This window comes from Chanodichthys erythropterus, chromosome 19, assembly GCF_024489055.1.
Source record: "Chanodichthys erythropterus isolate Z2021 chromosome 19, ASM2448905v1, whole genome shotgun sequence".
NCBI classification, from domain to species: domain Eukaryota; kingdom Metazoa; phylum Chordata; class Actinopteri; order Cypriniformes; family Xenocyprididae; genus Chanodichthys; species Chanodichthys erythropterus.
The window spans coordinates 9063670-9086669 of NC_090239.1; the positions used below are offsets into that span (position 1 = coordinate 9063670).

At 34.7% G+C, this 23000-nt stretch overlaps 1 protein-coding gene across 14 annotated transcripts in view; it reads left to right on the forward strand.

Moving 5' to 3' along the window:
• camk2g1 (calcium/calmodulin-dependent protein kinase (CaM kinase) II gamma 1) overlaps positions 1-23000 on the forward strand; it is an 87191-nt gene that overhangs the window by 23069 nt on the left and 41122 nt on the right. For all 14 annotated transcript variants that reach the window (XM_067368695.1, XM_067368700.1, XM_067368704.1 and 11 more), the window contains exon 3: positions 17686-17745. In XM_067368695.1, the coding sequence (XP_067224796.1) occupies positions 17686-17745 (60 nt within the window). The remainder of the gene's footprint in view (positions 1-17685; positions 17746-23000) is intronic.

Below are 23000 nucleotides of genomic sequence, written 5' to 3' on the forward strand. Positions count from 1 at the left end.
GCTCTCTTACGGTTCCCTCTCTTTCACTCATTCTTGTGTGTGGACACAAGTGGGGTTTTGTCTTCTATTTGACACCGTGTGCAATCACCCATTCTTACAGCTGTGACGTGTGTCCCTCAGCCACCAGAACATCTTCAGTGCCTAGTGTTAACTTTTTTTCCCTTTTAGAACTCCATATGGTGACACATGGAGGATATTCCTTGCATTAAGCCACCAAAAGCATGAATTTAATGATCAAAATTGTGATTTTTCTTTTGTGACACCTGCATTTTCCATTGAATGGTGGAGACGGGCTCATCTCATTGTATTTTCTCTGTGTATGATACCTCAGGGCAACATTATTCATAAACATGAGATAAACGTTCATTTTTATGATGGCGAGACACAGTTATACATCATGACACTGATGCGTTAGAGAAGAATGTTTTTTTTTTTCATGAGAAGGAGAGTATAGTGACTAGGTATATAGACATGCTCCAAAAATTCAAGGTATCTTTTAAGGTTAATTTTTTTTTTTTTCCATTTTATTGAAATTCCTCTTTTTTTTCCGCTTTAATTCTTGCTTTTCTACTAAATCTTTTACCTTTCTTGGCACTTTTGTCATTTTATTTATTTTGTTAATCTTTTTATATTTTATTAAGTTTTTTGTTTTATATATTTGAGAATCACTTTGAGCTGCGTTTTATTTACTATATATACTACTGAATGATACTGTACATGTAATGTTTTTTAATATATTTATATATTAAATATATAAATATATTATATAGATTTTTTTTTTTTTTTTAAAGAAATTAATTTTTTCAGCAAGGGTGCAATAAATTGATCAAAAGTGACAGTGAATATATTTATAATATAAAACATTTCTATTTCAAATAAATGCTGTTCTTTTGCACTTTCTATTCATCAATGAATCCTGAAAACAGCTGTCATGGTTTGCACAAAAATATTAAAGAGCACAACTGTTTATAATAAGCACCAAAGATCTTGAGCAGCAAATCAGCTTATTAGAATGATTTCTGAAGGATCATGTGACACTGAAGACTGGAGTAATGAGGCTGAAAAAAAAAAGAAATAAAGAAATTATGTTTTAAAATATATTAAAATAGAAAAAAGTTATTTTAAAATATTAATATTTCACTGCATTGCTATTTTTATGGTATTTTTAAACAAGTACAGCCTTGGTGAGCAAGAGACTTCTATCAAAAACATTAAAACATCTTTATGACTCAAAATCTTTGAACAGTAATGCATGTTAAGTTTGATCCGTTGCAGCCATTGGCAGCTTTGGCAAAAAGTTAATTTAAGATGAACATTTAGGTGCATGCAGATATCTGTTTTTCTAATGAAGTGGATGCACATTTACTACTGTAACTCTGAAAATGGAACCGCTTAGTGGTTTGGTTGCATTGATGGCCTTCATTATCACATAAAAAGAGCTCGACCAGATACATCTTTTCATTCAGTCACTGGTTTGTTAATTAGAGTTGTGGTGAGTGTTTTGTCTGGGACTCTTTATTAGTGCATGCAGAAAGCCATCCTGTGCGGCCTGCCCCATTTGTACGAGATTCTAATAACAGCAGCATTTGGAAAACAGAAGATCTGTCATAAACGTCAGAGAGAGAGAGAGAGAGCGAGAGAGAGAGAGAGAGAGGCTTAAATGGCCTGTGCGAGATGACCGGGGGTTATGGAACGTCACGAAGAGGGGAGGGAGATGCGCAGCTAAAAGCTATTACATGACGCACACCACCTTTGCCTGCTGCTCTGAAATATTCGTTGAGAGGCTCTTTCTGATGAGCCGTATCTTTCAGTTTCTGTCTGAAGGGAATAATCTGCTCTAATTTGCCCCCTCAGGCCATTGCGGGGGCTGAGGTGTATGTTGGGAATGTATTGTTTATGTCCGTACCTCCTGTGGCTTGGTTACCGTTGTTTTGCACCACAGGTGCAGTGAGCATTGAGCTCAGTTCCGCATTACCCAGAATCCCCTTCTCAGATGATTTCGCTAGCCCCTGTGGAAAGTTTGAATGCGGTGCTACTGTCTGGAGATTCTGATTCCTGTTGTGGATGGCGTAATTCTTTGAAGCTTATTGTCCAAATGCTGTTTCTAGGGAAACACTTCCGAACCATTTCCATTAACTGCTGAATCACTTAGAAAATACTTCTTATTCCAGCTTAATGTGCAGAGACAACCATGTTAGGGCTAACATGTTAAAAATCTGTTCATTATGAATGATTTGCAGTTCTGTTTGGTGTCGCTACTGGCAGGAAGGACATCGGTAAACACCTGCTAACTCATGTTATAAGTCTTGTGAAAGCAATTATTAACACCATTGGCAATGTTATTTTAGTATTTTTTTTAAGCCAATATTTGTATACTATTATAGTATTTATTAATATTTTAAATTAGCTTTTATTTTTTGATTTTCTGTTTTCATTTTAATAGTTTGTTTTAGTAATTTTGTTGTGCTTTTGGTATTTTTATTAGTTTATAGCTGCATTTTTGTTTTAGTAATTTAGTACTTCATTTTAAATTTATTTTAGTTTGTTGTCTTTCCAAAAAAAAAAAAAAAAAAAAAATTCAGTAGACAAAAACTTTTGTGAGTTTTTAAGTCCTACTGGGAAATTCGTATTTGCGAGGTGGGAAGTCGTTTTTATGAAGTCAGGTGCGTTCAAGTAATTTTTGTCAGAGCAAGATGGTGGTATACCTTCTCTTAGTTAACTACACAAAAATACGGCAAGGTTTTTAACTCTGTAATTCTAGAAAATGAAGAAGAAAGAATGTGCATCAGGTGTGTTTTGCTTCTTTTTAGGGCTGCAACGATTAATTGCGATTAATCGTTTGCAAAATAAAAGTCTGTGTTTACGTAATATATGTGTGTGTTCGGTTTATAATAATTATATATATATAAATACACACACATACAGGTACAAAGTTTAGAAATATATGCATGTATTATAAATATATATATATATTTATATATATATTTTATTTTACATATAAACATAAATATTTTATATATAAATATAACATTTTTCATAAATATTTACATGAATGTAGGTGTATTTATATATACATAATTATTATACACAGAACACACACATATATATTACGTAAACACAGACTTTTATTTTGCAAACGATTAATCGCGATTAATCGTTGCAGCCCTACTTCTTTTTATGTTTTTAATTTTAATTTATAAATCAACAATACCACGCCAACACTGTAAACTTTATCACTATATTTTAAGATTGTCAAAAGTATCGACTCCGATACTAAGTCGGTACTGAAATTTTAAAAACATTTCCCCTTAACATTTTGAGTGCTAAGATTTGAGCAGATTTTTAAATGTTTCTGATTGGCCAATGTGTTCATGTGCTCAACAGATAGGTCTGTTATTGCTACAATGATCAACGCTTCAAACGCATCTTTGACACTCTTCATCAAGCGCTTACACAGAAACATGCTCAACAGCGCTCAAAATGCTAGGGGGAAATGTTGGTATTGTCACTTTTTTTTTTAAAATTTCAGTAATTTCAAAATGTGTTACCTAAGTCTGTACTTTTGACAACCCTATTACATATTATATTATGCTATCATATTTTGTGCAGACAATTAGCTTACTTGGTTGTAAATAGAAAAACTTGACAATATCACTGCTAATACCTTATATAGTATCGTATAGTATAAAATATAGTACTGTGGTATTCTGCCATTTTTTTCACTGTCACTCCCCCAACTCGTAAACATCAGGGCTAAAAGAAAATCCCAGCTTCCCACTCATATTAACGACTTTGTGGTGGCATTCATGTGCGTTCAACTCGTAAATATGAACCTTACGACATGACTTGAACTCACCATAAGGTCTATAACAGCACTCACCTCTAATAAAGATGGATTCAATGTTCTTTCTCTTTATAATCATTCACACACTAACACTTAAATTCATGCCTAAGAGTTATATGTGTGTGTTCCTTGAGGTGGCATCTGTTGCTTCTCATATAAATTTGGCTGAATCAATCTTATTAACAAGCTTTGTCGTGACGCCAAATGTAACGTATTTCAGGCCTGCAGACCTGGACCAGATCAGAACATTTTCAGTCATTTTGGCCTAGCGCAGTGCTAATTCAACAGTACCACGTGATTCGTATTCCTTTAGCAATTACAGCCATGACGCTAATACAGTTCGAGTCTTTGTAACCAGCCATTTTTTGTTTTTGTGGTGCCAGTGTTAGACTTCTAGGAAGTAATCACATGGGATTGCAACAAACCCAGTTTTCCCCTCAAATGTCTTGCTTGAAGACAGATTTTGTCCTCCAGCTGGTCTTAATTTGGCTTAGGAATCAGGGGTCAGAGAACAGAGGTGTAAATTGTACCTGAAAACCATACTTGAGTAAAATTACAGATACCTTACATCGAAAATGACTCTATTACAAGTTATAAGTAACCAATTCCAATACGACTTGAGTAAAAGTCTTAAAGTATCTGATTTTAACAGTATTTTACTCGTACTGAATGTAGGTTCAAAGTAGCACTAGTCCTCGGCACCTAAGAGACATGCCAGTGAAAATAAGAAACTGTTGATTTGTAAGATTAAAAAATCATGATTATTTGCTAAAATCCAAATAAAACTGAACACCTCAATGCTGCAATAAATCAAGGTCGGCACAACAACCTCTTAAATGTCTACAAACTCTCAAGTCTCAGTTAAGCTCAAGTGCACAAAAAGGTCATCATTAAACCAATATCCTTCAAAAAGGTCTTGTCAATACAGTGGATAAATAAAATAAAATTCAGTAAAATTAAATAGTCAAATTCTACTCGCACTGGATGAGCTGGTTTCGGTCTGCATGACCTCATGTCCTAAATCAAACACCTGCAATTCAGAAACTACCTAAGTTTGGGTGAGTAAAGACAAAACGCACAAGATATAGTAGATAGATGGTGACACTGCTTCTTTATTAGCAGAAATAAACTGCTGCAGAAAAAGTTAGGTGCCCTGTAAAATGTAATTTGTAATTGCATTACTCATCACAAATGTATTGGAGTAAAAAGCACATTTACTCGTTCAAAAATGTAGTCAAGTAGAGAGTAAAAGTTGCTAATATCTTTGATACTCAGTACAACTACAAAGTAGCCAAAAAGATACTTAAGTACAGTAACTAAAACTCAAATACTTTACACCACTGTCAGAGAATTAGTTTAAATTGTTTATTCGCAGATTCATTTTAATTTTAACTAATAAAAGTTAATGCAGAATAATTTCTTGCTCTTTAGCTTTTATTTTTTACCTCTGGTTCAGTATCATTTTCCATGTGTATAATCAGAATCAGAATCTAAAAGTTAATCTTTCTTTCTTTCTATTTGAAGGTTTTCTTTATGTATTCACATAGCCTGTTTATTGACATTCTGTTGATATGCTCTCCCACAGTCTTTACTTTTATATTTCCCTCAGGACAGCGGTATTTCAGTGTTGTTATCATGAACAGAACAGAGGAATGGCACTGAGGGTGCATGTGTTTAAAATATCAGTTCAGAATAGTCAAAGAGGGGCATTCTGAAACCGAGAAGAGCAGAATAGCAACAGAGGAGGACGTAGCAGTGGGAGATTTGAGATGCAGACGCAGTGGCCTTGCCGGCCAGTGCCTAGGGACAGCTCTGTCTGGGTCAGATACATTCTGATAGCCTGCTGCTCAGTGCTCATGACGTTTTATGTGACATCATGTTGCTAAAATGATGGCTTGCTTCATGAGTATTCATTCAGGCTGTGAGTGAACTTTTCCTTTAGAGGTGCACTCAATGTTTTGTTTTTTTTTAAAAGAGTTGCATCATATGGGCACTGCAGTTTTGAGAATTGAGTCCCGATTTAATCCAATCCAATTATATGGATGTGTAGTATGAGATTGAAAAGGAAAAAACAAAACAAAATGTTTACCTTTTGTTTTGTTTTCTTTTCATTTGTGTTCTTCTTTGGTGTGGCTTTGGCATGAAGCAGTTATTGAACAAACCTAAAGGGTTAGTTCACCCAAAAATTAAAATGTATTACTTGCCCTCATGTTGTTTCACACCCGTAAGACCTTTGTTTATCTTCGGAACAAAAATTAAGATATCTTAGTTGAAATCCGATGTCTCCGTGAGGCCTTCGTAGGGAGCAATGACATTTCCTCTCTCAAGATCCAGGTAGTAAAAACATATTTAAATCGGTTCATGTGAGCACAGTGGATCAATATTAATATTATAAAGCGACAAGAATATTTTTGGAGCACCAAAAATAACAAAATAACGACTTATCTAGTGATGGCCGATTTCAAAACACTGCTTCAGGAAACATTGGAGCGTTATGAATCAGTGTATCGAATCATGATTCAGATCGCGTGTCAAACGGCTGAAATCACGTGACTTTGGCGCTCCGAACAGCAGATTCAATACACTGATTCATTTATGCTCCGATGTTTCCTGAAGCATTGTTTTGAAATTGGCCATCACTAAATAAGTCATTATTTTGTTATTTTTGGCGCTCCAAAAATATTCTCGACGCTTTATAATATTAATATTGAACCACTGTACTCACATGAACTGATATAAATATGTTTTTAGTACCTTTATGGATCTTGACAGAGGAAGTGTCATTGCTCCCTATGGAGCAATTTAATTTGTGTTCTGAAGATTAACGAAGGTCTTACGGATGTGGAACGGCATGAGGGTGAGTAATAATTTCAAATAAAGAAATAAACTAAACTAAACTAAAAATTGACAGAATTTTCATTTTTGGGTGAACTAACCCTTTAATGCATCCAGGCCTTTAGGTGTCAGTATAAACTCTTAAACCTCTGGTGTTATTGGGATGTATTCAGCTTATTTTTAATGTAAGAGCGGGCACAGCCATTGTAACTTGAATGTGTTGAGGCTTCCGTATCTTTTAGCGGAAGCTCTTTTAACTGTCCATTATGCTGCTTGATATTGCAAACTGTTATTTGTTATCATATTATTTTAATTTACTATCGTAATCATAAACACACAGGTTTCTAGGGCAAATTATTTTACTGTTTACTGCATTTTGTTATTCTTCCAGTTATTTACCTTATTTAGATTCACAGAAAATAGCTTACTTCCACGTTGCAAACTAAAGTGGATTAGAGACAGCAAAATGTTGAATTTGGAAGCAGTGACAGATCTTTTCTTACATATTGTGACAGACTTCCAAGTATAACAGACTATTGTAGCCTTTTTTTCCTCACACTATTTATACATTCTAATAAAATCATCAGATAAACACATACATCATATCATGTTGTGTGGCACTCACTCAGTCTGGGGACTTGGCATGTGTGTCCATGTGGTTGTGGTTGGTATGGTGAGTGTTGTGAAGACTGGCATTGTGCCCAGCATGGATTTGGCCTGGATTTTTTAAAAAGTAAACCCATCTGACCTAACCCTCACCCTCTGCCTGTGAAGAAAGTCTTTCCCAGAGCACAGAGCATTAAATGACTTTAGTTTATTGACACACCGCTCTGTTACATCCAGGTGCAGCTTTCTTCAGATCTTTTAGAGTTGTATTACATAATTGCTGACATCACGATGCAGCTTGTAGTAATATAATCAGTGGAAGACAATGAATGAAAATAGCTTTTATTTGTGTAAAGTGAAAAATAGGATTTTTGACAAGAAAATAACATGTAGGCCAGGACTTTTTTCTTTGCGTATGTATGTATGTGTGTAATATAATATAATATAATATAATATAATATAATATAATATAATATAATATAATATAATATAATATAATATAATATAATATAATATAATATAATATAATATAATATAATATAATATAATATAATTAATATAATATAATATAATATAATATAATATAGCGCTTGTAAACATCAGATTTTAAAAAATACAGTTCTTTGTAAGCAGAAATGTTTAACATTATACTGCACATTATCCTGCAACTCTAAATGTTAAGTCTGCCTAATGTTATTTGCTTGGTGCTGCTCCTTCAACATAATGGCCTCTCGTCATATTTAACATTAAAAAAATTGTCATTTCATCATTTGGAAAATGGAAGAGCTGCAGTGACCAGCTGCTTCTAGCAGATATTGACAGGCTATTAATTGTCCAGGCTCATACTGATTTGCGCTCTGGGTCCAGACCCGTGTCCCTGCGGGTCTGCGCTTCTCTGCGCCTGCTCTTTTCTGTTGGCCGCTGCAGTTTTGTTGATTGCGACAAACACAGGAGTGCCTCTCAGTGGGCCAGTAATTGAGCCCACGGATCTCTGAGCTTCAGCACAATAAAGCAAAACACTGACACAGACACTAAGTCAAACACACACACACACTCGCGCTCACTCTCTGTCTCTAAATGGCACGGGTGATAGAGCAATTAAACATTGCACCATCCGTATCCATATTAGGAATGAGCATTTTCTTTTGGGGATGGGTTACCTGTGTGTGTGCGTTTGTGTGCGTGTTACCCTCGCTTCAGTCGACTGCCTCTCAGCTCCTCCTCCTTCCCTCTGGCATCCTAATGAAGGCATTATCTCGACAAGTCACGGAACATGAAACTGCTGTAATTTGGCTTTTATCAATGTGTTTGCTGGTCGAGAAACATCCTTGCCAGCTCAAATGAAAGCAGAATGCTTTTTGATGCTGTTTTTTTAGATTATTCTTTTTCATAGATTGATTCAAAATGGCATTATGACATTCGGGCTTGCTTTGTCTCATATAATCAGACCTTTGACTGCACCGCATAAGATCTAGTACTGCAGTTTATTCTGGTCAAGATCCGCCCACTTAGATAGGAAGAGACCGTCTGTCTGACATGTATAGTGACCAACCACATTTACATTTATACATTTATCAGTTAGGAGCTAAAACCTTGATTTTGACTTTGCTAGCACCGTTTGAGCTGTACAAACACTTGTTTTTATGTGCCATTTAGGGGTGGGTTTATCTAAAATAGATGATACCACAGAAATAAATAAGAATATGTGGGAAAAAAATTACAATTATTTATAATTTAATTAAAAGAATCATTTAAATGATGTAGTCTCTAAGGAAAATATGTATAAACTAATGCATATATACAAATTCAGCCTTTCTTAAAGAGGTAATTAAATATTTCATAGAGATTACTCAAACTAAGCAGAATAGTTTAATTTAATAAGTTTGTGTTGCTCTAAAGCAGTGTACATTGTCTTTTCTTTATCAGTTCATGTATTTTTTTTTAAATTAGACGATGAGACGACAATAAGGTCATTAAATGATAACTGTGACTATATGAAGACGCAATATCATTGACGAAATAAGACTAAAATGTAGTTAAAATAATAAAAACAAAATCTCTTTATTTTTGTTGAAATAAGAGGTTCATGTTTGGGGTTGCCAGATGTCAAGAGTTTGAATCCACCAATCAGAGCTTTTCTGTTAAGGATACATTTTCTGCCCATCGTTTTACTTATTCTTTGCAATCCGGCAACCGCACACCGACAAGACGTAAGCTGGAGTTTAGCGATCTCCATTGTCATTCAGTTAGAGTTCTGTCACGAGCTGCTTGCACTGTTTCTGCTACTAAATCTGCGATCGAACTTTCAGTTATGAACTGTAATAAATACAAACATGGATCTCCACTATATTGTTTGCGATTGGGGTTGCTGAATGAATGCACTTATGCAACATCTGTGTAGCAGTACAAAGTGTTTTTTGCTGTTGTTTTAATAGAAAAACATTAATTTAATTTGGAATTATTGGAATTACTATTAGGAATTTCACTATTTTCATTTTTTAAGTGAGGTTTCTTGTTTTACCAGTTTTCATAAAGTAGAAAGTGTTCATTTATATAATAAATAGCCTGTAATAAATCAGGAAACTAGATGATGTAAAATAAACCATGCATTTTTTTTGTATTGATTTGTGCTTATAGATGAAAGGTGATAGGTCTCAAATAACAATAATTGCGATTTATAATTTTGAGCAAAATGATAATTATCAGTTTAATTATGCAGCATGACGAAAATGTGATGTTTTCAGACTAAAAATAGACTAAAATTCCCAGACATTGTCAACTAAACTTGACTAAACAAAAACAGTTGACTAAATATTATAAAAATTAAAAAGTACGTTTGACACAGGACTTAGCTGACAAAATTAACACTAGTTTCAATATTTATTTCTGTTTTAATTCCAATTTCAACTATAATTTAGTTACATTTCCATCTCATGTATTTCTCTTTCCTTCTTCAATTCTTCTTCAGTCCTTATTCAGTGTTCTTTCAATTTATATTCTATTCCAGTTCCGGTTGACTTTGTCATTTAATGAATCTTAATTTCCATTACACGCATCACATAAAGGTTTTTTGAATATATCTATGTGCAAAATATCAATAGACTTCACAATAAATGATTTATTTCACTTCCAGTGCGGGCTTAGTTTGGTGTTTTTGTTCCACTGCTTGGCCTCCTCTCAGTAACCTTTCAGTGGCTCCCTTTTCCCCCATTGTCTTCCTGTCTGTCCTGCTCTTATTCACCCTTTACACAGAATGTCAGGACAGAGGGCCCTTCCTATCTCTACCCTGCGTTTAATTATGCATCAGATTAGAGGGCTGTGTGTGTCTGTAATACAGTTACTGCAGCATGAGAGTGTGTTATCTTCCGTAGTGAAATTGAAGTAGTTTTGATAGCACCACGCTGCTTTCTCTCTCTGTAATATAGAAGGGAGTTTCCTCTCTAGTTACTTTTGGGACTGTTTAACTTAACAGTAGAATATTTGTCATTGACTGTATTAAGACTTAATACAGACCCTATTCAGTTGTAACATAAATGAGGCTTTGAGAAATGGAAACTCAGTCCATTTAGTGGGTCGCACTTTTTACACGGTGAGAAATTCCATTTATTTTTACATTTACACATTTTGCAGACACTTTATCCAAAGGTATACAGTTTATAAATTCATGAATTCCTTCATAATAAAACCCATGACCTTGGTGTTGCTGGCACCATGATCTACTGTTGGAGCTACAGGAACTTCAATGAGAGAATGTAGGGCAAAATTTGACTTCTCTCTCTAGAATTGACTGGATTGTGAAAAATGGGCACAACAGACCAGAATAGAGCTAGTTGGTTTGAGGAGAGTGGTTGAAAACTTTTTGGTTTTCTTTCACTCTGCTGACAAGTATATTGCAAGAATATTGCTATTGAATTGATGCTGAACTAGCAATTTAAGGTTTCGTCTTGGTACACATCTTTTGCTTGTATCTTGTGGAGCTGCATGATTCAAACACCCACACGATCTCATTCCTAAATGACAACGATTTGCCTGTCTATTAAACCTTTGACAAAATAACCCTGGAAATCTGCGTTGGTACTGTCACTGACCCAGAGAGAGCAGTTTCCAAGGTATAAAACGGCTTCACAAATAGTCTTTTTTTTTAACCACACAGTATCTTTATTTCTGTGTTACAAATATTCAAATTATCACAGAAGTACTGGAATAAAAGTTTATTGTTTGGATATAAACACTGATGTCTAAATAAAATAGATAAAATCACCTTTTGAATGTAACTTGGCACTTCAAATAATGATTATATTGATTACATTGTTACAGTGTGTCTACACCAGATGCGAGTGGCGTGACAAAAAATAAACAGAGCCCATTACAATCAGTGTTGCTGTTTACGATGGACTCAGCGCGATGCATCACGACACATCCCGATAAAATATGATGCACCGTTTGATTTCTGATTTGCTTAAAGCGCTCGCACTACTTCTGACACAAACAAATGGATTTGGATTTTGCAAATGTTTTGCGTCGCACCAGTACAGTTTGAGGCTGTCTACACTAGATGCGACAATGCAACAGCTGTCACATCCGGTGTAGACGCGATGTTATGCCACTAGGTGGCGACAAGTGACTGTTAAAAATATGCACGTCATTGAATCATTCATTCAAGCGATTTATTCAAAAATGCTGATTCATCCATTAATGAAACAAGTATTTGAGTCATTGAACCATTTATTCAAACTGATTTTTTTTTTTGTAATAATTCTTTCAAATGTATTATTTTTAAATACATCAGCAATTAACATTTTGTCAGAAGCTCTTGTAAATTACGTTACTTTCAGTCCCTCCAGAAAAACGCGATCATGCGATCGCCTGATTTCATGCATAATCAGCCAAAGTCCGCATATTTATGCGGGGGTCGCATTTTTTCAAATACGCCGCACTTTCACCGCATAAATTGCCGATTTCAGCAAGCAAAATATATGCGGGCTAGCATGATTTCATAATCCCTGCATTTTCGTTGCAAAAAAGTCACATATATCTTAGCAGAAAGTTGAAAAATGTTGTGTTTACTTCACACTAGTAAAGCGCCATTATTTTCCCCCTATTGCCATGGGAACCTTGTGAAGTGACGTAATTACGCGACGTGAACATCATCTGCAAACCATGAAACCATGATGAAGCACACAAATCATTCTCATTTGCCAATAAAAATAAGTGCAAAAGACCGCGCAAAGCAGTTTCCCGGTGTGTTACATGACAGTGGGGGCAAAATATTTTGCACTCCGTGCAACTCAGTGTTGACGCTGGAAAACCACTTTCACTTTGCCACCGCCAAGGATGGTTAAAGCAGCAGCGGAAGCAGGCAGGAAGAAGCACACATTTTTAAAAATATTTTATTTATTCATTTTTATAGAAGTTGTTGGATATTAATAATAATACGTTTATTTTATATAGCGCATTTCTACAAACTCATATTCCTTTTGTAAAGCTACAGAACTTGTTTGACTCAATGCTAAGTTTGAGCCATGTGTTAATTAAGGTCTGAAATAAAACTCAAGATATTTTAGAGAACTTAAATATTCTGTGATTTAGTATGCTTGCTTATCATAGGAAGTAATAGGAAATTACTCTTTACATTAAAGTAGTAGCCTATGAGAACAGGGTGTTGGGGGAATCACCTTTTATTTTTTTCTGTTTTTCATCAAACCGCAGTTTTTGCAAGTTCCCGCAATTTCATCGCATACAATTGCAAAATTATCCCGCATATTCCATCGCATTTTTTAACAAAATGTGCCGCATAATCGAGCATTTTAGCCCGCAACAATCACAAAAAAATCCTGCGTTTTTCTGGAGGGACTGTACTTTGTTTAATTGTCTGTTCAGAATCGTGATCTCTATTTGAAACCACCTTTATTTTTATCCAGAATTGTGCAGCTCTAGTATCTTTTATATTTTTGAGTATGAAACACAGACCACTATGAACATAAACATATAAATATCACAGAGGATCTAAAGTTTAAAGCTTCCTTTTTAATACTTAACCAGCTCATTCTGACAGATGGTAGTTTTAAATTTTGTTAGTGTGTGTATGGCGATGTTATTCTCACATCCTGAATTATTCTCTCTTTATGGCTGTTTTTTGAGATAAACAACACATGAAGAACTGGAATGAGGAATATATATATATATATATATTTATATATTATATATTTATATATATATATATATTATATATATGTGTGTGTGTGTAAAAAAAATAAAAAAGATATTTTTTAGATTATATATTTTTGGCTATATTGCCCTCTCTTCATAATATACATCTTTTCTATTTGCTTCAGCTGCCAGTTCATAGGATCACATGGGTTCATTGTGCCTCCATGCTGATCCAGTAACAGGGATTTGGTGCCATCTTGGCACTCTTCTGCTTCTGCGGTTGGAGTGTGTGTGGACAGTGTTGGCCAGCAGTGAAAGGGGTGTTGAGGAAAACAGTATTTGTGCCAGCAGCATGCTAAGGGTTAATCTTCCACTGGGTCACAGGGCAAGATGGGAGAGGATGTAATCCTGTTAGCTTGGAGCATGTCTGCTGTGCGTGTGTGTGTGTGTGTGTGTGTGTGCGTGTGTGTGTGGTTGCGTGTGTGAAAGGCTAACACCTAATCTAGTTCAGAGAAAAAGACAGTCAACAAGACAGAATGGGGTAGAGAAAAAGATGAAAAAATCACAGACAGCACAATATGTGGAAAATTATAATGAATGCATGTGTGCACAATCAAATAACACATTCAATCAAACCAACAACCGAATCAAAAAAGGCACTTAGCTTCAGTTGATGTGCTTGTGAAGTTGATTGGATGGGGTGTTTTGTATTATGTCCTTTTCAAAAGTGCCTTTTATAAAAAGTAACAATAGGACAGAATCATGGTTTCATTGTATTTTTACAAAAATTAACATTTACTAATCTAAAATATTTTTTATCTTCTTTTGTTTGCTTCTATAGCTCTGTTTCAGAAACCTTGCCTAGTGTCTACATAGACAGCAAAGGCAGCAACTCTTTTTCAGAAATTCATTTCAATAGATTTTGATGTTAGCCTTCTCTTAAATTAACAATGTGATTTGCTAATAAGCATAAAAATAAGTAATACAAAATAATTAATTGAACTTAACATTAAAATTTGTAATTTTTATATTGTAATTTAAGTTCTACAAATGAAGGCCACCAATACTGCTACTGATGTCTATATTAAATTAATTTTCATTTCTCAATTTCGAGGGATAAAATGAGTAATTATAGCCATTCGACATTATAGTATAATTGAAAGCCATCATTTTATCACATTTAATAAGCTTAAAAAATTATTTTAACTTTTAATTTAAGTGAACTTCAACAATCTTCACATAAACCCATTATAATAATTGTCACATTTAACTGTGCCTTTAACATAGTGTGTTGTATATAGTAATATAGTGATGTTTCTGTCTCTGTCAATTTTGTCATTTTGCACATTAATTTTCACTGTGAGAAAATTAGTTAAAACATTTAGTATCCATATTTTTATGTGAGGATTGATTCTTTTGATACAACATCAATATCACGTTACGATTATTTTCGCACTTACACCTGCATGTCTTAATCATTGAGACAAGCCAATGACAGAATCAAAAACGATGCTTGAAACACGTGAGCGTCCTATGGGTCTCGTGCGTCGCACCCATCAGCTTGTCAAAGAGAAACACGTGGAGATTGATCATAGGATAGGCCTACATGCGGACCACCCTTCACGGAGCTGGTGAACGGAACCAAAGCCCTTTCAAGGAAAGTTTGTTCACTTGGTGTCAATATTTGCGAGGGATCCGGGCAGCTTTTTCGGGCATCCAAGACCAAGTCCTATCTACTTGAATGGGGAAATCCTTAAATCTGAGAAACTGCCTGCTGAACTCTGATTTAAATCAAAATCTGACATGAACTGTCCCATAAATGTTGTTTCTTATGCTCAAAAAGCATTAAAAAGCTATTTTTTTCAGTGCGCATGAGCAGTCCTAAGCATGCGTCTCAGAACACAATCGCCGATTGGCACTTTTATTTAGAAGCCATGACTTATTCTGCCATATTGCACGTTGCACTTTCTCCCATTCATTAGTAATATGATTGATAATTTTTTGGCTGCATCCAAAAACGTATGCAGCTGACTTATTGCATCGATGCCTCATAGGCAATAACAGAAATCAGAAGTGGAAAATGTTGGTCAAAAATGTGCATTTATACACAAACTGACCAGAAACCTCCACTTTCAGACACCATCTTTCTCTTTCTAGCTCAGCTGTTACCTAATGGAACGCATAGGATTGTGGGATATCAATTGCAGAGAAGGATACATCAATGCTCCCTTCAAAAATCGATCAGATGAAGTTATCTCAGGAGACAGGAAGTGAAGCTAACATTGGATTTAGATGTGTCTTGAAATGTGTCCTCCGAAGCCAGCATTTTTAAGTTTTTGGATGCATCCTTTATGTCTAAAGTCTTTGGTGGAACCCAGATAACATGATCATATGCTATAATGCGAGCCAAAGGATGTAGGCATACATTAGCATAGCTACTTCAGGAAGGGAAAAAAACGGATGCTGCGTTAACTGTGTTAAATATTTTTAATACGTTAAACTGAAAATATTAATTGCAGAAATAAACACGCTAATAAAAATACAATGTTGAGTAAAAGTGTTCTTTATGAGATTGTATTGATACTTTTTTGTATTGAATGAATTAGATTTATATATAAGATTTCTTTGTCCATCATTTTGGAATTTTTTTAACTAAGCTGTGCATTCTGCAATTGAACTCTCTGTGAATAATACATGTAATGCTGCCTAGTATTTGACCAAAATGTCTTTTATGCTGCCTACGTTTTGGAACAGTCTTCTTATCAAGAGCACACCTTAAAATGCCTCCTACATAAGCAGCCCACTAGGTTTTGGCCCAGAGCCTGCTAGGAAGCCAGCTACACTCCGTTTCTCACAATTTCTTGCTTAAGCATGTCAACTTAGACAGTGTTAATATTTGCAGGATGACTCAAGCTGATGTGTTTATTGCAGAGAGCTGAGTGAATGAAAGCCATGAAAAATATGCCGTCCATGCCGGTTGCACAACATGCAAGTATGGATTTTGTAATGTTCGTCTCGCTCTTCTGTTATACTAGCCACGTACACAGTACAGTTGTCACTCCACTTCTGAGTGCTTAAGTAATGACAGTGATTCCAGGGACAAAGTTCAGAAGTGGCAGGTTTGGATGTGATGTTGATTCATGTACTGTACATGGTGACTGCAAAGCAATTATTTCAGCTGACACAAGTTAATTTAAGGGCATGTCTTGTCTGAGCCCTTTGAGATGTCCCTGATATTTACTTGACAATTAAATGATTATGATTGCCGCCTTAGAAAATATATTTTTGTCTTGTCCGGTTAAAAGGCAAGATCAGTTTAAAATTTTTTTTTTTTTTTTTTTTTTTTAGAGAAAATTCTTATGTTAACTTAACAAAATGTTATATTGATAATTTTAATGATGTTTAGAATTTTAAAATGACTGATTAAGAACATTATTTAATGCAGCTAATAAGTTTAAAGTTTTAATATTTGATCTGCAATGTCTAATAAGCAAAATATGAAAGCTTGCTTAGCCTGTCTGAGTGTAATCTGTCAAAACATTGTTTATTTGACTTTTAAGCCTATTATTTTCTAAAATATGAATCACATCCAATTTCACTGGCCTCCAGCAGTGCATAGTGGGTGATTTTTTTTTTTTTTTACATTGAGAAGATGAATAAACCCCAGTCAAGACATTGAGCTGCTATTTAGACTCCCCACGCTTGTGGTGTGTGTTGCAAGTGTGAGGAAATGAGCCCTCGGGCTTGTTTGTTTAATTTTACATAACAACATTCATCCTTCAAACGCACACAAGCATATTACATGTTTTAGTAATAAGCCCTAGATTAGCTTGAACCTCACCCCCACTCCCACAAACACACGATTTACAATATCTTATCATGACAGGACCAAAGTCACAAGACATACGCTGGATATTTCTGTATATTTAATTGGCTATGCTGATACAACCATATATCAGTATATTATTACTTTTTCATGCATATATAGCACATCTTGATTTTTTTATTTTATTTATTTATTTTTTCAAATAATGCCCTAAAGTTGAATGAGCTGTTTATCCCTCCCTTACCTCCCCAGCATTGCTGGTCACATCTATGACACCTGTGTAAAAATGTTCTCTCCTCTTAGAAGAGAGGACAGAGCTGCTCGCACCTCAGCTGAGGTGTTCTTCTCATTTTATAGTTGTGAGAACAAGCCATCAGCCACCTCAAATATCTAACCTGCTTTTCTCCCTCTCTGTCCTCTGCAGATCATCAGAAACTGGAGCGTGAGGCCCGAATCTGTCGTCTGCTCAAACACCCCAATATCGGTGAGTTCGATCTTTATTGTGACTATTTTTCTAGTGCCCCATTATGCTTTTTTCACATATTACCTTTTACATAGTGTGTAATATGGCAGTTTGTGATTGTAAAAGTTCTGCAAAGTTTCAAAGATCAAAGTGCACGATAAATGTAGTTAATGTCTCCCAAAAGAAAGAACCGATGCTGAACCACCAGAATCAAATCGTCAATAATTCAAATCTAACTTCCTGCATGAACTTGCGTAGGTTTGTAACAAATTTGCATAATGTCAGCCTGTGATCTTCATCAGCTGCCCCGTTACTGTTCATATTACTGTGTATCAAGCTCTGAGGAAGCCTCTGGAGCTGAAATTCAGATATGGTAATGGGTGTTTCGTTTGTGGCACACATTGTAAGAAGCAGACCAATCACAACAGACTGGGCCATTTGACCAATCAGAGCAGAGTAGGCTCTCGGAAAGGATGGGTTTAGAGAGACCGAATCCTTTATTAATACTATTAAATGAGACAATTTGAAGAATTGGAATTTTTTTGGAGTCCAAAAAAAAAAAAAAAAAGATATAATATAAATATATAAATATATATATATATAAATAAATATATATATATATATCTCAGAGCTGGAATATAAAGGGGTGGTGAACTTGAAGAAGCTTAAATATAAAATTGTTAAAAAAAATAAAATAAAAATATATATAATAAATTTTCAAAACAATTTTATATTTAAGCTTCTTCAATTTCACAACCCCTTTATATTCCAGCTCTGCTCATTCTCTCAATAAACATCAATGGGTGCTTTTTAAACAATATTTCATATGTATGCTTTATAAAGAAATTCATATGTACTGTATGCCGGACACTTTTAGCTGCTCTTATAGTCTATCTCGTCCTTTAAAAATAGTTTAAGAAATATTTATTCACAATGTATATATGTCTACATATCTAATTTTTAAGCATTTGCATCTTTATAGTATCAAAAAGTTACAAAACATAGACTACTATTCAAAACATTTGGTTCAGTAATATCTTTTAAATGAAATTAATACTTTTATTCAGCAAGGACACATTAAATTTATTAAAAGTGACAGTTTTAACTTTGACTTTTAAAGAAAAGATTTTTATTTTAAATAAATGTTGTTCTTTTGAACTTTCTATTCATCAAAGAATCCTGAAAAAATGCATCATGGTTTCCACGAAAATATTAAGCAGCACATCAGTCGTCAGTCGATGTTTTCAACATTGGTAATAATACGAAATGTTTTCTGAGCAGTAAATCAGCACATTAGAATGATTTCTGAAGGATCATGTGACACTGAAGAATGGAGTAATGATGCTGAAAATTCACAGAAAGAAATTACATTTGAAAATATATTAAAATAAAAAATGGTTATTTTAAACTCTAATAATATTAGTTTTTACTGTGTTTTAGATCAAATAAATTAAGCCTTGGTGAACATAAGAGACTTATTTCAAAAATATTAAAAAAATCTTGCTGACCCCAAACTTTTGAATGTGACTGTAAATTTAGTCAAATGTGTCCAAACTTTTAAATGGTGGTGTATATGTGAGTTTGTCGCAGTGAGCATCTGCAGCTGTGAGTGTTTATGAGTGTGTGTTTGTGTGTGTTAGCTGGTGGCAGTGATGACTAGGACTGAATTAGGCTGAAGTATTTTGCAGCAAAAATACAGTGTCCTGTGGAACAGCCTCTCCCAAAAGTCATTGTCTAAAAGAACGTACAAACACAAAATAAGGATTGTGAGGGAAAAAATTAGCTAATAAAGGGCCGAATTTAGTAGAACGCAATAGAAAGAGAATGAAAATTAAGGCAGAGAGGGAATTAGAGGGAGGAGTGGAGACAGAAATTGGGAGAGACTGATCAATAGAATGAGGAGAAGACCTGAGAGGGCAGAGCAACTGAAAAAAAAAAAAAAGAAGAACAGAGCTATCAAGATGGGGGCGATGGCGACAAAGAAAGAGGTGAAGGGAGAGGGATGGAGAGAGTAGCAGAGAGAGATGGAGAGGGATAGAAGAGGAGTGGAGCTCTATAAATAACCGTGCTGAGGTGGGAGATGCTGGTGGGCAGCAGTTCAGCCCAAATACCGTCATTATTGCCAATGAGCTCAGGAGGACGGCAACAGAAGAGGCGAGAGAGTGGAAGAAAACCACGAAGAAGATGAAGGAAGACAAACCTGGTTAAGGCGCTATGACAGTGTATCAGGTGTAAGGATTTGTTTATACAGTACCGCAAAAGATGCATTAGATGTTCGTTTATTATGAATAATCTTATCTTTTGGTTTGTGTCCATTAAATATCAAAGAGAGAAAATTTAAATGAAATGGTCTCAATGGAATTATTGGGTCATGGTTATTAACATATAAACAATTTTCTTTATTAAATTTCCTGCGAAACGTGATATATATAAATGTGATATATTCCGTTATGTAACTTTGATAATTTCTCGTACCGTGTTATATATGTATACCCCTGGGGCTGTATTACAGAAACATCCAACACTAGAATCCTGTCTTATCTATTTGGTAACCATGGTGATTTCAGTACGGAACTCATTTAGGACTTGAGAAAAGAAGTTTCTGTATCACTATCACTGATATATGTTTTGAGATTATTGCTTTTGCCTGACTCTTTGATTAATATAAGTATAAATATAAATTTATATTTCAGTCAAGGTACACAAATAAAGGGGTGAAGGGAGAGGGATGGAGAGAGCGGAGAGCAGTATTTTTTAGTGGATTTTAAATAACTGTTGTGTAAAAAGAAATAATTGTTGTGAAATTTGTATACAAATTTGCTGAAATAATTTATTTTACACAACACTTACTCAAAAACCTTTCGAAATCTCATTATGGAAATGTCATGCTGCCAATTTATAATGCTGGTAATATTTAAAAAAAAAAAAAAAAATCTTAAGATCATCAAGGCTGCATTTTTTTGATAAAAAAAAAAAACGTAATATTGTGATATATTGTTAGTTTACAGTTTAATATATATTCAGCATCATTACTCCTGTCTTCAGAGTCACATGATCCTTCAGAAATCATTGTAATATTCTGATTTGATGCTCAGTGAACATTTCTCATTCTTATTGGCATTGAAAATCAGTTGTGCTGCTTAATATTTCTGTGGAAAAAGATGTCAATCTTAACTAATTAATCACACGTTTGTAATCTGTAATTAATCGCGATTAATCGCACCTAACATTGACGTTTTTATTTTATTTTTATTTTGTAATAATTTCACATTTAATCTCCAAATTAATGTAAAAACAACATTAAGACAGTATATTTTAAATGTTTGTTTAATGGCATCTTCTTATGAATGACGGCCAGTATCACCAATACCTGCAACTGATATACCCAAACTGCTGTCTCTGTGAAATTGATTTTATTCTCAATTTTAGCCATTAATTATAGCCATTCATCATTACAGTATAATTGAAAGCTATCAAATTTAACATCATTTAACACAACTTTTAATTTAAGTGAACTTAACAATCTTCACATTGTGTGTGTGTGTGTGTGTGTGTGTGTGTGTGTATGCATATACTGTACTATAGTTTATATATTATTTGTGTATATAGTTTTATGGTTATATAACACTAATTTTAGTTTCTGTATTTTACTGATATGTAGTTCTAATGTCTGGCATCTTCCACACCTTTTGAGTCTCATCCCACATTGATCTCAGATTCACACTCTGTCCAGTGCCTTTCTCCGCCATTCTGTTTCTCACTCTTCCGTCTTTTTTCCACTCTCTCGCCATTTTTCCATCCAATGTATTTTCGTATTCTCATCTCTGTTCCCCCCCTCAGGCGACGCCATCTCCTTTTTCCTGCTCCATCACCTGTATCTGTCTCTCTCCCCTACACTTTCCCTCCTGTTGTCTCTCCTCAAGTGGACAGCTTGTCATGTTTTCTGCTTGGGCTGCACATAAGTGCTGAACAATAGAGCCAATGAAGGAAGAGAGATGGAGAGAGAGAGACAGTCTGAAAGGTTAAAGAGGAGAGAGGACTGAGTGCTCATCGCTGCTGGCACATTTGGCATATACTAATGTGCATCTCTTTCTCTTCTCTCTTCTCTCTTACTCAAATATTGAAATTTTTATTTATTTTTTGAAGAATGGTCTTTAACTTCATTAAAGACAATATTGTAATATTAAATAATTAAAAAATAGTAACAGTAATGATTATTATCATACAATCATCATTATTATAATTAAAATAGTAATTATTTTTGTGAGTTTTCACATTACATATACATTACATTACATTACATATATTTCTAATCATTATTATTAAAGAAACTGCAAAAACTAATATTAAAGTTGAAGTATGTAATTTCTGCGGCACATTTCTGCACCTTTTCAAACACTTCCCCTGGCTGCCATTGGTTGAACCAACAGATAGTCCTGCCTCCAGACTCATGCTATTGGCTGAACTGATGTGGCTGGTCAGGATGCTTAAACAAACAGAGCAATGTTTTGAAAGCACCACAATATTTATACTTTCTGAGAAAATTAAAGGGGAACAGCAAAGAATTTTAACAGAAAAACGGCACTCACCTTCAATATAGCTAATAATATTGTAGACTAACATCTTTCCATCCATTCAAATTTCAGTGGCTCCCAATCCCACCCTACGTTGTTTCATGCTGAATATTGGTATACCTATTTTACAGAAGTTAAATGTATGCAGATGTCAATTTACATTGTATTTAACCTCTATCTGAATGTTTAGGACTTTATTAAACTCAAGCTTCTGTAATTATTGGCATGTTAGCGGCTCGTGTTTGCACTACCAGTGTCAACAGGCTAAGGCCTTGCTTGTCAAACAATCACTCTGAGGACTATTGACTCACTGCATTACTCTAATAATGTAGAAGTAATTTATCTAATTTATGTATTTTCCAACATAAGATTTGCCTCAATCTCTCTGTTATTTACCCTCCATATCTTTCTTTCCATCCTCCAGCTAGTTGCTATGTTGCGCTTTCTCTTAGTGCTCTCATAAGGCTCCTGCTATTCTGGGCAATGTTTACTCAACTCTCTTTCCTTATTTCTCTCTCTCACTCTCTCTTTCTCCATCCACCCCCTACCCCAATACACTCTGTGTGTGTCACTGTCTACGTGACACACTGCTTGTGTACATAAGTGAGCTTGTCATCCATGTACTCTCTCTCTCTTCAATGGATTCTTTTTGTTATTTAATTTCGCCATGTGCTCATTATGGTTATCTTAAGCCTATAAACA